At 47.0% G+C, this 15,457-nt stretch overlaps 1 protein-coding gene across 7 annotated transcripts; it reads right to left on the minus strand.

The window, feature by feature from the left end:
• Positions 1-1,887: 1,887 nt before the first annotated feature.
• TPX2 (TPX2 microtubule nucleation factor) lies at positions 1,888-15,417 on the minus strand. Of its 7 annotated transcripts, none has more exons than XM_038158618.1 (17): positions 15,289-15,417; positions 10,360-10,512; positions 9,973-10,098; positions 9,676-9,784; positions 9,000-9,131; positions 8,207-8,329; positions 7,639-7,772; positions 7,172-7,329; positions 6,599-6,770; positions 6,332-6,470; positions 5,661-5,877; positions 5,346-5,444; positions 4,495-4,671; positions 4,228-4,374; positions 3,566-3,677; positions 2,724-2,911; positions 1,888-2,275 (listed from the first exon to the last, which is right to left on the minus strand). In XM_038158618.1, exons 2-17 carry the CDS (start codon positions 10,460-10,462, stop codon positions 2,165-2,167), a joined length of 2,247 nt encoding a protein of 748 aa, XP_038014546.1. In that variant the 5' UTR covers positions 10,463-10,512; positions 15,289-15,417; the 3' UTR covers positions 1,888-2,164. The 7 variants fall into 7 exon arrangements, 6 of the variants coding, with proteins under 6 accessions (XP_038014546.1, XP_038014545.1, XP_038014543.1 ...); XM_038158617.1 differs by having other exon boundaries at positions 2,724-2,890; positions 9,676-9,811; XM_038158615.1 differs by having other exon boundaries at positions 9,676-9,811.
• Between the last annotated feature and the right edge of the window lie 40 nt (positions 15,418-15,457).

Consider the following 15,457-nt stretch of genomic DNA (forward strand, 5'->3'; position numbering starts at 1 on the left):
AAGCTGTCAGGCACACAACCCCATCCTCAAGGCAGAAGAGGCCATGTAGGGCCATAGGGAAATCCAGCTGCTTCATCCTTCAGGGCTCGGTGGCTGCTCCAGTTCCACGGCCTCGTGATCCTGCTTGCCTTCACATTCTTCAGCAGCTCATCATCATTCCAGCTTCCCCCTGACTCATCATAAATATTTGCTGCTTCTGCTGCCCACACGCTGCCTTCTCCAGAGCTGGCACTCGAGGAAAAAACATCTGAAGCTCTGTGATGTCCCCATGCAGTAGCAGCTCCCAGGGAACAGCCCCACCATGACAGAAATGGGGTAGAGGCAGGCAGGTCAGATGCACACAGATTTTCATTTTTAAGAAGAGGATACTGACATGTCCCTTGTGCTCCAGCCACTCCTGCAAATCGTCACAGCAGCAGTGACAGCAGTTTTTTCTGGCTGTCCTGTACTGTCAGCTCAGTGACATAGGGCTATCAGCAAAGTCAGAAAAATGTGGCTGAAGGCAGACTGGGTGATCAGATCAAGCTTTTGGGCCAACCTCTGCCACAGCTACACAAAGATCCTCGAGAGAAGGGAAGGAAAAGCTGAAACTGGAGCAAAATGGAGCCATGTCTGACTGAGCTCACCAGTTCCAAGAACCCACACCGCCACGGGGTCATTCATCCTTCGGTACCAACATATTGCCCCAAGCCTCTCATTCTCCACTTCCTCAGTTACTAACTGCGTAAAACCTTAAATTTTTTTGAAGAATCCTCGTATTTCAGTGCGGGTGGCTTTTCCTCTTTTAATCCCAGCACTGAAGTTTGAGGCTGGTGCTCTTGGAAACACTCCCATAGAGACCCCAGCTGCTCTGCAATGACATCTCTTGAGCATCACACTTTTTAGGATAATTCCTGCAGAAACATCATCCCTCAAGTCCAATAAATGTTCATCTTGGAATTTAGGTCTCTAAGGACTTTCTTCCTCTGTTACCTCTTTCAGTCTAGGAGTAAAACAGCAGTTGCTTGATGCACTTTGGCAAGAATGAGACAGCATCCCTAAGCACCCCCTCAGGTGGAATCTAACACCTGGTTTGAACTCTCTTTTTCACCCAAAAATCTGAACAAAAAGCTACACACTCTGGGAATACTTCTTCAACAGTATCCCAGTTCAGAAGAAATGAAAGCAAATGTTTTCCATAATCACCAAATAACCAAGTTTGTCCACTTAGGACAAATTAATTTTAAATTTCCATTTCCCCACCTCTACTAAGCAGCATAACAGTAGCAAGCAGCCCTGCTCATGGGTGTGAGCAGGTAAATCAGCAAAATATAAAGGTAAGAAATCAGAGCACAATACTGAGTAAGAAATAATTATTAAAACTTTAATCTAGATGTGTCCACTCTTCATAATGCCAGCAGTTTTGTCCTCCAGAACATTTGAGCATTTGGGATATGTTTAGCTCTGCTCACTGCCCAAACTAGCCAGAGATGCTGATGGCTCTGCAGCCAAGAGATCTGCACTGGCAGAAGCTGGGGCAGCAGCTCACAGCAAGTCATTTGCCAGATAAATGGTTCCCCAAACAGGACTTCAGCTATAAAACAGCAAGATGGTTTAATACTTTAATATACACAAAGAACTACTTTTAAGCGTGGGCAAGATTTATATTTGTGGTCATCTAAACATCAACAAGGAAGGCCAGACCCGCGCTGTACTGGCTTGAAGGAACCTCACTTAACACAATTCAAGCTAAATGTAGACTAAAATGCTAAAAAAACAGACACTTGAAAATAGCACTTAGTGTAAAAACATAACACAGCTCTGCCAGATGCACACATTTGTGTGCCCAGTCTTTATCAAAAACTCTTCTGCAGGAAGGGGCTTCAGCCCACTAGCCAGAGACAGTGACCAGATTAGGAATTTTATTTAGTTAGGTACACAATATCTGTATGCAATATCAAAACTTGGTTTAGTCTCTAGAGAAGATGGGGTCTGGATACACAGCAGGGCCAGGAGGCACTGCTGAAATGCCATGGGCTCAGGTGGAGTTTAACTACTCAGTGCAGCAATGGAACCAAGCATAGGAGTTCAGTCTGAGCAGTCATGGAAAAACAATTGCTCCCTCTCTCCTCCCAAGGGAGTGGAGAGGGATGGGATCTCCCAGCAGTTGTCACGTGGATGCTCATCAGCATCGGAATCTGTCTGAGAAGTTGGGAGACTTTGGCACAGTCAGTGGTTGATGACTGGTCTTCACTTCCAGGCTGCGGTATTTGCGTATTGGGTTTGCCTTGTGAACCTGTGGAAAAAATAAATATAAGCAAGGGTAAAACAAAGCAAATGGTTGCAATTATGATGAACCTGAAACGTGCAGGTGAGCTGTGGATGAGGTGAAGGCAGGCATCTGCCTGAGACCACCACACCACCCTGGGCACTGGAGCGAGGTAGTGGGAAAATGCACAGCACACGTTGGGGTTGTGGGTTTTACTAAGATCATTCTGCTTTGATAACTACACATGTGCAGCTCCAAGACTCAGCCATCTCAGCACAGCTGCCTTCTTTGTTTGCACGGTTTTGTAGGTTTGGTTTTTTTAAACCAGTTGTGAAGTTAGTGAGTCATCAATTTGCACAAGGGAACCTTGAAAAGGCAGTTTTAGCACAGCTCAACTGTGACATTAGCTCTGTAAGGATATTCCCACATTCCTTTGGGTTACTTTATAGCCCTTGCTCAGAAACAGCTCACTTACCATTTCTTGTCTTAGCTTAGCAACTTCTTCCTTTTCACGCTCCTCTTGTTGCTGCCTGATCTGCTCCTCATACTTCTCCCTTAAGGCTTCTGCGTCTGCCAATCGCTTTTCAAATTCTTGCCGTTCTTTTGCTCGTCTTTCTGTTGCCAGCTCAAAGCTTTCAGGAACTACAGAACCAGAAAGGCTCTCTAAGTTTAGAAATAGAGGAGATAACATTGGTTCAAACACAGTCAGGTAAAGCAGAGCAGCACTAATGTCAACGGAAGCCTCCCTTTGGAGAGCTTCCCCTTGGCAAGGGTGGTTAGGAGATACCTCCAGGCTTCAGGAAAACAGAAAACTTTACTCCCAGACGTGAGCAGTGTTAATGCAGACGTCACCCCGTCATGGGTGTTCTCATGGGAGGGAGCAAGCACACAATTGTTAGTACAAACAAGCTTTTGGCTGGTTCTATGCTCTACAAATCTCAGCCTACCCAAGCAGTAGATGCCTTCATCTCACTAGAAACGGGAGGGAAAGAGTGACAGCGCTGCAGAAATGCCAGCTGTCTCTGCAGGGAGCTCCTCACATTCTCAATACCCTTATCCTGAGCTGGCACACATCAATCATCTGCCAATTGCAGCAGAGCTTCTAAATACAGCTGCCATGCTGGAGCAGGACAGGGGGGTGGAGAGGAAATCCCCCTGCTCCCAGGGGACACAAGCTGTTAGGCAATTAGTTGATTAAATGCACGGCACTATTGGCTGTGCTGATGAAGAAGAGGCAACAGCCAGAAAAAACATCACTTAATTGCCTCAGTCCTGAGCTATCAGCCAAGCCCGTGTAGCAAGTACTTGCAACTCTACCTGATAGCATCCTGTGTTCCTTTTTGGGCACAAAAGGCTCCTGGTACACCACTGTGTTGGGACGAGCTTTAAAACATGCTGCCTCTCTCTGCCTTTTCAAGTCTTCTTCAAGCTGCAAGAGAACAGAGCACGTCAAGTGCCAGGCAGAAAGAGACCATCTCCCCCTGACCCAGACCCCAGCACTCCCTACACTGGAAAAGCCACGCTGACTTAGTCAAATAATTTCCATAGAAAATTATATTAAAGCAAAAAATTGGTATCACTTGTTGCCTGACAGTTGCTTTGCCAAAAAAATAGCCTGAAGAAAGTTTCAGGTGTCCTCTGCAGACTTCACATGAGAAAAGCAGTATATTATTTATGTGACAATAAATTCCTGGAGATAGTCAAAGAGATTCAGCTGCACAGAGCTGCTGCTTAGAAAATGCCCTACAGCTGTTCATACAATTGTGGTAAATCCCATCATTTACCATGAAGTGAGAAAAATAAAACCAAACCACTGACCAATCCTTAACCCAACAGCACAAGTTCTCATGCCAACTACAGAAAAATTCCTTGCTCCAACTCAGCTACTGATTCACTTCAAGGAGGACAGTTTCTCTAGACAAGCACAACTCCACCAGCTGATTTAAGTCTGGTCTTTCCCATTACCCTTTTCATCCTACCTGCTGTTTCCAGCTCTGGAGCTTGGCAGCTCCCCGTTCATCCACCTGCAGATGGAATGGTTCAGGCTGAGTTGGGGTTTTGACCTTCTTTTCTGGCAGTTTCACTTGGTCGAAGTAAGGCAGAGGCAGCGCTTTGAACTTTGGCACCTGAAATAAACAACTCAAAATATTTCTTGTCCTTTCCTTGAAAGTTTAATGGACAACAGCAAATCCTGTCACACTATTTTTACTGAAGGAGTGGAATCCAAGGTAGCTTGTAATTCTTACCTCTTCCTTCTGTAGTTCTTCTATTTTTTTCTCTTTTTGTATTTGCCGCTCTCTGTCCCGGGCATCAAAAGAGAAGGGGCAAACTTCCACGTGCCTCTGCTCTGGCATTTTGGGTTTGAAGGGCACTCCATAATGTGGCATAGGATTAGCTTTGATCACAGCCACCTCCTCTTTTTCCTAAAGGGATATTAGCGTTAGGATCTGATTTTTTACTTTTGTATAGGCTGCAACTCCTGCCAAGCAAAGCCACAAAAAGCTTTGAATGAGCTCCTTTGATAAGGGGCACAGCAGGGTCACACAAACAGTGGACACTGCAAAAACTAGGAATCCAAGAAGTACCAATTTACTGGCATCCTGAACCACAGGCCCAATTCTTCCTTTTATGAAACCACTCTCAATTCTACTACTCATTCAAATTAGACTGTAATTGTTTAATGTCCTCTTGACAAGAAGGAAAGGAAGAAGGATGTGAAGCTTTCAGAATCCTGCTCCCCACCCTCAGGGAGAAGAAAGGTCATGTGTAATATCTGCCTTCAGTGACAGAATAGGGAAGGATGAGAAATCTAAGCAGTTCACCTTCCTCATTTATAGCAGTAACACCTCAGAAACCCTCATCAGTGCCCTAGCATTCAAATGATTTCATTTTTAATGAGAATTCAGTTTCTGTGAAATGAGTAGCAATAACCAGATTGTTTCAAGTGAATGGCACAGACAAAGGTAACCAGTGGAGGAACTGCTCACAGGAGGGAAGGAAGGGGCTTCTAGCCCCAAAGCATCCCACCCACATCCAGAGGCACAGCAGGCACTGCAGTGAGAACTGGGCCTGGCTCCAGCCTCATCACAACTGTTACCTTTTCTTCCTCTCTGCCAGACACACGGGTCCTGCTTCTCAAGGTAAAGGCTGGAGACTTGGGCACTGTCACAGGAAGTGCCTTCTTCTCTGGAACACCCTGTTCAGAAAAGCCAGTAAGGAGTTACCCAAGGCCAAGTGCCAAGAAAACGCCTCAGAGAAACAACCTGACAGGACAGGATGTACCTACTGCAGTTCTTACCTAATGACAGACACTGTTTACTGAGCTCATTAAACACATAATGCAACATAGCTACGAACATTTTGAAGCCCATTGCCACCAATTCCCAAGCCTGGGTGTTATTAAACTTCTTACCACAACATCCTCCAGGATTTTTGTGGGACATGGCCTGGAATGGAATTCGAAGCGCTCCTCCTCCTGCTGCTTCTTACTCTCACGCTCCTGAATCCTTTTTTCTATTTCCAGCTCAAAGCCAATGGGTTGGGTGAGCTTCTTCACAGGGGGTTTCTTGGGCAGGAGTGGCCCACCCTCAAAGATTTTGTGATTGACTTCTCGTGCTTTGAATTTGTACCTATGCAGGAACAATGGAAAGAGTCACCAGTTGTACATTGTATATTAGTGTGCAGCTCTAGTTAGCAAGTCTTCCTTTGCCTTCAAAACAGCAAGATTAATAAGGAAAATCTTATGGATTGTTTTCCTAGAAATCTAAACCTTTGCATACAGGCAAGTTTTGAAGTGCATGCAGGCTGCATGGCTATATTTTGTTTACTTTACTCATCATAAGCTGCACTCAACCCAAGATCAGCTCTCCTAAGAGCACTTTCTTCAAAATGAATTATTTATATTTCACTTCCCTACAATCAGAGCTAAAGAATTATGAACAACCTAAAGGAATCTCAATGGTATATGCTACTCATTCTTTCACACAAAAAGGGTATTCCAGAGAAGTGACATTTTGGTACCTGAAAAACATTTCCAGTGTGGTACAATCATCCCTTGGAGGACTAGAGTAAGCCCTTACTTACTGTTGAATTTTCTCTACTTCCTCTGCTTCTAGCTCTGCAGCAGTTTTGCAGGTGACAGGTCTCAAGCGCTGCTTTGTTCGCAGCACTGGCGTTTTGGGCTGTGTGGGCCGAGCCTTCGCCAGCTTTCTTGAAACTGAGCCTACAAATTCGAGTCAGAGACCAGCAGTTAATGGCAAGGCCTGCAACAGACACAGGCCGTTTGCTCAGAGCAGTCCAAGCATCTCTTGCTCTACCACCAATGTCTGGGACACAGCCAGGACAACTCACCTTCCTCAGATTTCCTGCTCCTCAAATGGTAACGAGGGGGTGTCCGTTTTTGGAATGCTTCTACCTGCTCAGCAAAGGACACATATTCTGTTGTGGCTTCTTCAAGTTTTCTTTTGTTTCCCTGGGACAGATTGAAAGGTTTGGGGACAGTGTGTCCCTTTGGCATTCGCACCTGGAGACAGAGAACCACAGTCAGTATGGCCAGGAGGTTTTGATGACATTTCCTTTCCCCACTGACACATGGTATCTGTCCCTTCCTCTCACTGTAAAGATAACACCTCACATTAAGCACAAGTGTTAACAGTCTGAAAATGCACAAGTTATATTGGGAAACTGTATTAAAGCACAAAGTGGAAGGACTGGAAGATCTGACATTAGAGGGCTCCTTTTCCCACAAGGTTTCTTTGGAGTCTTGTGGTAACACAGACACACAGGAAGTCTGCAGATACATTTGCACAACACCTGCCTCCTGTGGTAACCTCTCTGGGGGTATCAGCCCAAGCATTGCACAAGCAGCAGGGAGGTGATGGCAAGAATCAGTGAGCTGAGAGCTGGCAACACTCAGGATCTCACCGGAGAAGGGGGATGCTTCCTCAGGACTGCTGCAAAATCCAGCTCCTTGTACTCGTTCCCAGGCTGGCTTTCTACATTCTGTTTAATTCTATTCTCCGTGCAGAAGTGGAAATTAATTGGCTTTGTTACTTGACCAACAGGTTTCTTTATGGGTTGTCCTAGAGAAAAAGAACGTGTAAGGACTGGAAGACTTTTGCTGTGGGGTACAATTTGTGGAAATAAAAAAAAAGCATTTAATTTCTAACAACTAGGTAAATTTTTAGAGAACTCATCTTTACATTTCAAAACATGACATAACCCAAACCCACCTGTTTCCAGGCAGTTTAGGGGCTGATCTACATTAAATGGCTTCTAATACTTATTGCAAAGTCTGAAATGCTTGTTTTCAAAGGTACTTGCACAGCTCTGTGCAGCACTCTCCAGCTGAGCCCAAGGCAGCTTCATTCAGCAATTCAGGCAGAGCCCACCTGCTCCAGCAATAGCTGCTTTCAGAGACTCCTCGTTCTTCTTCCGCAGCTCAATAACCTCCTGCTGCAACTGCTGCATCTTTTCCAGCTCCTGCTCCTCTGTACTCTTTGGCTTGCTAGAAGGTTTGGTCCTCCTGCATAAGGACATTAAAAACTAAGATATGCCTCTCTGCTTCCCTGGTTATTAGCACGATGTTTGTGCAAGGAACATGCTTATGTCCAGCCTCACTGCAGGAGCATCACCAGTTATAAAAACATCTATAGGAGAGATCTGCTTTGGTTTTGTTTGTTCAAGAAATCTCACAGCTAGCTGCTATTCTGCAGACCCATTTGCTGTGTGCATTCTCAATCCATTAGGAAGAGCAACTTTTTCCTCAAAAGAAAAGCAAAAGCTTTCCTGTGCAGAGGTTCAGCTGGTGAAGTACATTTCATCCTAATATTGTTGCCTTGACCCAGTGTTTACTAAATGTGATACCATCACATGCTAAGTTGAAGCTGAAAACACTCAGCCAGGACTGTCACCTAAATCAACTGTGATTAGCACACAAGTCACAAGAAAGCCACGTACTTCAACACTGTTGGCGTGGAGGGCATGGTCTGTTTGCTTTTCCCTCTCCCTGGAGAGAGGTCAGGATCCTGCAGGGGCTCTTTCTTTGTGGATGCTTCTGTTGCCTTCTCTCTGCTACCAGAACTAAAAGAAGAAGTTGTTAGGGCAAACCCCTTGAGTTAACTGTGCTCTAAATAAGTTACCACCCGCAGCTCTCGCCACCATGTACAACATCCCAACACCTGGTGAGGTCTAAGGTATAAAAGGCTGGCCTTACCTCACCCCAGACCCAGGTATAGACCACGCAGCCTTCTCTGGTACTCTAAGGCTGCAGAAGGGAACATCAACTACTGAGTTTTTGGAACTTTTCTGGAGAAGGGAGGTACACTGTAGATCACTGAGATACAGCAGTGTTTCAAAGATCACACTTCAATTTCCTGACCTCAAGCTTATCACCATATGATACTCTAGTGATTAAGTTAATTTGAGAAATATTTTAGCTGTGACTCTTTCATAGCTAATGACTGCCTGATGACTTCCGGATGGATAAGTTCAGACAAATTTAAACCTGACAGACACTGGTAAGAAGGTGAAGAAGCTCATGCTTATTTCATTCACATCTCCACTTCCAAGCAGAGCAATTCCTTCAGCATTTACATCCATTTCTTGTTCATGAAACCAGTATCAGCAACCAGTTCCAGCCACTACCCCCTAGCCTTCCTGTAAGAACTGTCTCACACAGGCAGAAACCCTTTCCAAAGATATAGTTGTAGCCCTTTTCCCAGCCCTAAACAGAAGGACTTGGATGACATACAGTCTCATTTTCTTCAAGGGTGGAACATCTTCCTTATTTTCCAGGGCATTAGCAATTCTCTCTGCTTTGATTCTGCCTGGCTGCTTGCGCTGCTGGGTCTTGCCCTGCTTTGTAGCCAGTCTCCTGCCCGGCCTAGAGTAGAACAGAAAGCAGAGGTCACTTTTCCCACACACAGGAGGACACATCTGACCTGGATAACACATTTATGTCAGTGCATCCCTAACTCCACCACACAAATTGTGTTTAACACAACAATCCAAACACAGCACACTTTATTAAAGTCTAGCAATCCATAAGCTAAATATTCTTTGCTATATATGAGCATGCAGAGCCCCTTGCATTCATATCAAGAATGAGTTCTGCCCAAGTCAGGCAGATATAAACAAAGAAACTTTATAAGCCACCTCAGTTTCAGATATCCTCACATTCCAGAAGCTCCTGGTGCTGCCCAGTCTCATTTGACAAGTATGTGAGACACTGCATTACATTTCCACCCCAGAGACTGCCCCTCCAGCTTAGCCAGCAGATCAGATGTCCCAATGCACGATCTCCATGCTGGAGAACTCCAGCCCCACAGGATGTCCCAAGAACAGCTTAGAACTGCAGATCCTGAGAGCAAGGACCTGCTTAGTTACACCATCATCAATCACTGTACAAACTGAACACAAATATTCACCTCTGAGGGGCCTCTGCAGGGGCAGCAGCTCTCCAGGTTGCCAGGGACCCAACGATATTCAGAGGGACCGTGTTGCCCTGGGCACATTCTGCTTCACCTTCACTTTCACCTGAGAAAGGGGCAAGTGTCAGCTCATCTATACACATAAATACAGAACAACAACAATAAAACCACATCAGACCTTGCAGATAAGAGTTTATGAAGATGGCCCCACAAAAGCCAGACAGAGGCCTTTCCATTTTGTCAGTGAAAAGCAGGTAAAATGTATTCCCTCCCTGCCACACCATGCCAGCTTACTCATTGCTACGTCTTGTGAAGGGACAGAAGACAGAATAACATCAGGCTTTGAAAAAGCAGGGCTGCAGTGTGAGACCTTTGCCAGATTTTCTGCAGGAGGGACATTCTCCAGATTGGCTTTTTCATCTGAAAGGAGAGAAAGACTTTCACTATACACACGGTTAGGAGTTGTCAACAATACCCCAGAGTATCATTATGATGTTAACAAAGGCAAGTTACAGATGACAAAATTTAAATACAAAAAAAACAGAACAAAAGAAACCTCATGCACGATGAATTATGCAATTAACATCGTGACTAATTGGCACAGAAGCCAGGCCCAAAATAAGGATCACACCAAGGTGTCATCCAGCAAAGAAACACCTCAAGGAGTTGGAAGCAACTTACCAAACCAGGAGTCTGCATTGTGCACATCATCCTCATTCAGAGTTGCAAAATCAATGCAGATGTTCGGGACATCAAAAGAATAACGGGATTCTGGCTTAGACATCTTCACAGTCACACTGTCCCCAGGAGTCCTCTGTCTGCACTGCTACAGCCCTTAAGACAACAACAGGGAGTCAGTGGAATCATCCCCCACCTCTCTTCCTCTGCAGTTTCCAGGGACAGGCATTGGGACAGCCTTTGGTACATCCCCCCTCCTTGCACTTCACACCTTTGGGCAGAACTCCTCATGAGCAATGCAGAGTTTCATTCTACTGCTGATCTGCAAAGCTAAAGATATTTCACCACTGATGACATTTGCAGGTTCAAAACTATCAGAGAGATCAAGTTTTGACGGGATTTTTTTTGTACCTGTGGGTGCCAGAATTGTATTTTTTAAGGAGTGAAGAATAAAGCTTTTCCAGAGAGTGATTGATTTCCACTTCCTTTCCTCACCACACATAAAGAAGAGTTCTTACCCTTACAAGATTTACAAACCTGATGAGATTCACTCCAGAGCACTGCAAAGCAAAGCCTGTCTCTCTAAAGGGCTACAAACAAGAACTAATGACACAAAGGTGCTCCTCTATATAATACATTGATTTTCAAAGCAGGAAGAGTGTTCTGTAGAACATTGTAACTGGGCAAACAGTCAGAAGGAAGGCAGTGTCAGGCCCTCTTGCATTCCTTAGCACTAGCCCAAGGCTGGCCAGGCTATAAACAAACTGAGCACTGTGACCCATGTCAAACAGTCCCTGCAGTTAATTAATGAAGCACTGACAGCAGGAGGAGTCCCTGTGTCAACAGGTGATATTAAACTCAACGGAACAGGAATAAAGCCAGGGACAAAGTTATAAACCCTGAAACTATACAAAACCTTCTTGCAAAGGTGCTTTTGTGATGCCTTGAACAGCTGTGAGGCAAAGCCCACGAGGATGTTATAAAACACTCCCCAAGGAGATCACCTGAACTTTGATTGCAATTCCAAAGCAGCATATTCCTAACCCACAGAGCCTCAGCCCTTAACCATCTGTCTAGGCAGACCACACATGGTTCAAAACCCAGATGGTGTTCCTCAAAAAATAAGAAAATGGTCAAGAGTAAAGCAAAGCAGTGTTTAGGGGGTACAATGCTGGTCACAACCACTGGCCCACGAGGATGGGTGCACTGAGAAGCCTCCAGCTCCCCAGAGCAGAGCTGTGATAGCTAAAGGCAAGAATGTCATTAGAGAAGCACCAGCTCCATGGCTGGGAAGATGTCAAGGAAGGGCCCAAAGAAGGCAAACAGAAGAATTAGAGCCAAAACCAACTGTAACTGAGCTCGAGACACGGCTGGAATCAAATGCTTTCCTACTGCCCTTAATCAAGATAGAATTTCTGTCAACACTTTAGACTTTTTTAAAAATCAAATGCGTCATCTGCATTCTCCCCTCACCCTCTCCAGTCAGAGTCAGAGCTCTGGGCATCATGTTTCACAGCTACTTGTGCCCATTGCTGCAGTTTGCAGCTTTTTACTGAGTCCATATTCAAAAGTGTCACCACCCTCGTCATCGACCTCCTTGCTGACCCCTTCTCTCTCCCCTCTATCCCAGACAGAAGAGAATAGTCAGGGAAAGAAAAGGATTGTATCACTGCCTCAGTTTCATACTCTGTTTCTTGAAAGAGACAACAGGGAGATAAAAGTTATTGTGACTGAACTCCAGAATGTCCATTTCAGTCAGATGAACTCATGGCATCTGCTTCTCAAATCCCTACATATCCTCCAAGTCCTGCCTGGAACAGGACTGATGGTGAAGCAGCAGCTCACTGAGAGGCATCCTGCTCCTCCGCCCACCAACCGGGGCTGGGACAGGGATCAGCCGGGAATGCTCCGGTGATTTATCACTCCTGTGCCCACCTCGAGGTATCTGCAATCCCAACGGGCTCTGCCAAGCACAGCCCAACACCCGCTGCCCACTCCCTGCAGGCATTTTAAAACACCCGGTCGTGATTCTGACAGCACAACCGCATTTATCTCAATCCAAAATTCTTTCTCTCGGCCGCAGCATTCACCCACCGGAAGGGAGGCGTGGAAATTTTCCCTCATTAATAAGGACGTTCCCTAATTAGCAGGCACTGTGTGCATTTCCCAGGCGTGATTACAGGCACTCTGTAATCCTACACAGCTCGGCGTGGATTTAAAGCATGACCCTGCTCTCCCCCACATCCATCACCTCCTGTGTCGACACGGGTGTGTGCAGCCAGCCAGCCGGGGAACCCTCACCCCCCTTCTGCAGGATTGGCTTTCACCTGCAGAGCTGCCGAGGCAGGAAAGGAGGATCTGAGCTTCTCTCCTGCAAAAAGACCCCAAATTCCTTCTATAAAGTGACTACTTAATTAAAACCTTCATCTGCTTTCTAGGTCTGCTCTTTCAATGACCTAACCTGCCTCCAGAGCAGCACAGCCGCATCCACGGCGAGGAACAGGCAGTGGGATCCTCTGGACAGCAGATTTCTTTTGAGTAACTACACTTTGGCACGTTCCACAAGAGTGCCTTGGCATGGTTTAGATTAGTTAGCTTTGAAAAAGGATTACACTAAGTTGGAGCAAGCATTCCTATCCCAGAATAAGACTGATCCAACAGCAAGTGCAATAGGTATTTTGGAATAACTTCACACCTCGCTCTAATCCAAATTAGCTTTAAAATACTGACACAATTCCACCACAGATGTGTTCAGTGTCCTTGTGTTAACGTAGTTGTGAATTTTGTGCCAACAGCACAATTTGCCCGGACAAAGAAGCCCCCCAGCCATTCGGGCCGTGGTGCTGGAGATAGAATGCAGCATTCCAAGATGAGAAATCGAGGATAGAGGGAGAGAGAATGGAAGAGTGTGGGAGAGTAGCAAGGACAGGATAGGGACACAGAAAGGTGGTGATGGGACAAGTGGCAATAGCTTCAAACTAAAAGAGGAGAGATTTAGATTGGCTATTAGGCAGAAAATCCTCCCTGTGAGGGTGGTAAGGCTCTGGCAAGGGCTGCCCAGAGAAGCTGAGGCTGACACATCCCTGGAAGTGTTGAAGGCCAGGATGGAGAGGGCTGCTCCAGTGGAAGGTGTCTGTGCCCAGAATGGTGATGGGGAGTTGGAACAAGATGAGCTTTAAGGTCCCTTCCAACCCAAACCAGTCTGGATCCTTAGGAAGGCAGAGAGAGCTGCTCTTTCTTGCCACCTTGCAATGTAGATAAGGCCCTGGTGAACCGGAGATGGTGCCTTATCACAGCACACCACCGGAGCTTCAGAAGTTACAAATGTTACTTATGGCAAATCCTACCAGGATCAGAAAGCACAATAACAACAACAGACACACCAGAGGCTATTCTAGGTTAGAGCAGCAGATAAACACAAAGCCAGCTGATCCACATGCCTCAGAAGCCAAGACAGGCAAGCAGGAATGAGCAAGAGAAGCTTCCCCAAGGCTGAGGCAGCTGCATGGGAACGTTCTCTAGCAATTCCAGGGCCTTCTGCTGGGCTTTGACACCAGCTGCCACTTAAACACAGGATGCTGCACTAACCAGGCAGCTTTAATTCAGCCTGGAAGCTTCTTCATTGTCCTGCAATCCAGAGTTTTCTGTTCTTCTTATTGGGATAATAATCCAAAGGTCCTGGATGCTTTTCGGGGATTAACATGTAACTTAGAGCATTGGAAAAGGGTTAATGTGTAAGTTAGAGCACCCCTGAAGCTACAGTCCTGTCACAGCAGCCTGGTGAGAACCATCCCACCACAAAGCCACCAGCTGAACTCCCTCTGCATGACACCGAAGCCTCTGAAAGTCACCCTTCACCCTGGCTTTTCCCTGGGCAGGGTTAAGTGAGCGCTTCCAACACGCGCTGGATCTACAGCTTCTCCCTCCTCTCTCGCCCCTTACTCTAAGCTCAGCTGAGCTTCCCTGCAGCACAGAATCAGCAATGGATCCAGCATCCCCCAACACGCTGCTGATCCATCATTTAATGCTCAGACTGGGAGACAAAGCCTTTAACTATGGCCAGGTGAGAGCAGAGCCCGCAGAAAGCTCCGCAGAGCGCCGTGACCGGCAGCCAGGGCAGGGGAAACGTGCTGGCACAGCCTTTGCTCTGCTAACGGCCCAGACCCGCCCCCATTCCCAAAAATAAACAGCCCTGACAGCTCGTGCTCCCTAAAAAAGATCCCACAAGTTTCAGAAGACACGAAGATGGGACATTCTAAGAATAGACATTCAAGGAAAATAAAATTATTTTTAGCTAGCACAGCCTCAACTAATTGTTACATTAAGTTGAAGGTCCTCTAGCTTAAAAAAAGCCCCGCATAAAAATAGCTCCCCGAATGTTATTTTTTCTGTTACTTGGGCCAGGTTCTGCCTGGTTTGCTTCCCTCTTTTCCTGGGAAGCAGGATTCGGACTGAGAAGAAGTTACAGAGCTTTCCGTCGTGAGATACACCGTCTCATCAGATTTCGTGATGGTTTAAAGACTTAGAACTTTATTTCACTGCCGAGGCACCCACCCCACCGTGAGGCTCACGCCTGGCGCTCCAGCACCGCGATCCCCCGGGGGAACGGGAACCCCCCGCCACGGCGGCTCCTCCCGCTGCCGGCCGGGAGCTCCGCGCTCGGCTTCCCCGGGGAACGAGAGGTCCGCAATCAGCCCCCGTGGCTCCGTTACGAGCCCGCCCGCCAGGCGCCGCGATAGTGGCTCCGGCCAGGGGCTGAGCGAACGGAGCCGCCTTCCGCCTCCGTTTCCCAGCCGAGCCCCCGGCCCCGTTACCGATACCTGGGCTCGGAGTAGGCCCGGGGAACAGCCGCGTCGCCACGGCCGGAGCGAACGAGCAGATACGGGAAAGGGCTGCGGGCCGGGGGTGCCCGGCCGGTGCCCCCGCACTCACCTCAGCAGCGCCGCCGCCACTCCGCGCGGCGCCCCCGCCGCCGCCGTTAACGGATTTCAAACAGGGCTCGGCAGTCCGAACCCACCAATCAGCGCCTGGCACACGCCCTTCGAGCCGCGCTGATTGGCTGGGCCGCTCGAGGACCCGGATAAGCAGACGCCGAGGAACG

Source organism: Motacilla alba, chromosome 20 (genome assembly GCF_015832195.1).
Source record: "Motacilla alba alba isolate MOTALB_02 chromosome 20, Motacilla_alba_V1.0_pri, whole genome shotgun sequence".
NCBI lineage: Eukaryota > Metazoa > Chordata > Aves > Passeriformes > Motacillidae > Motacilla > Motacilla alba.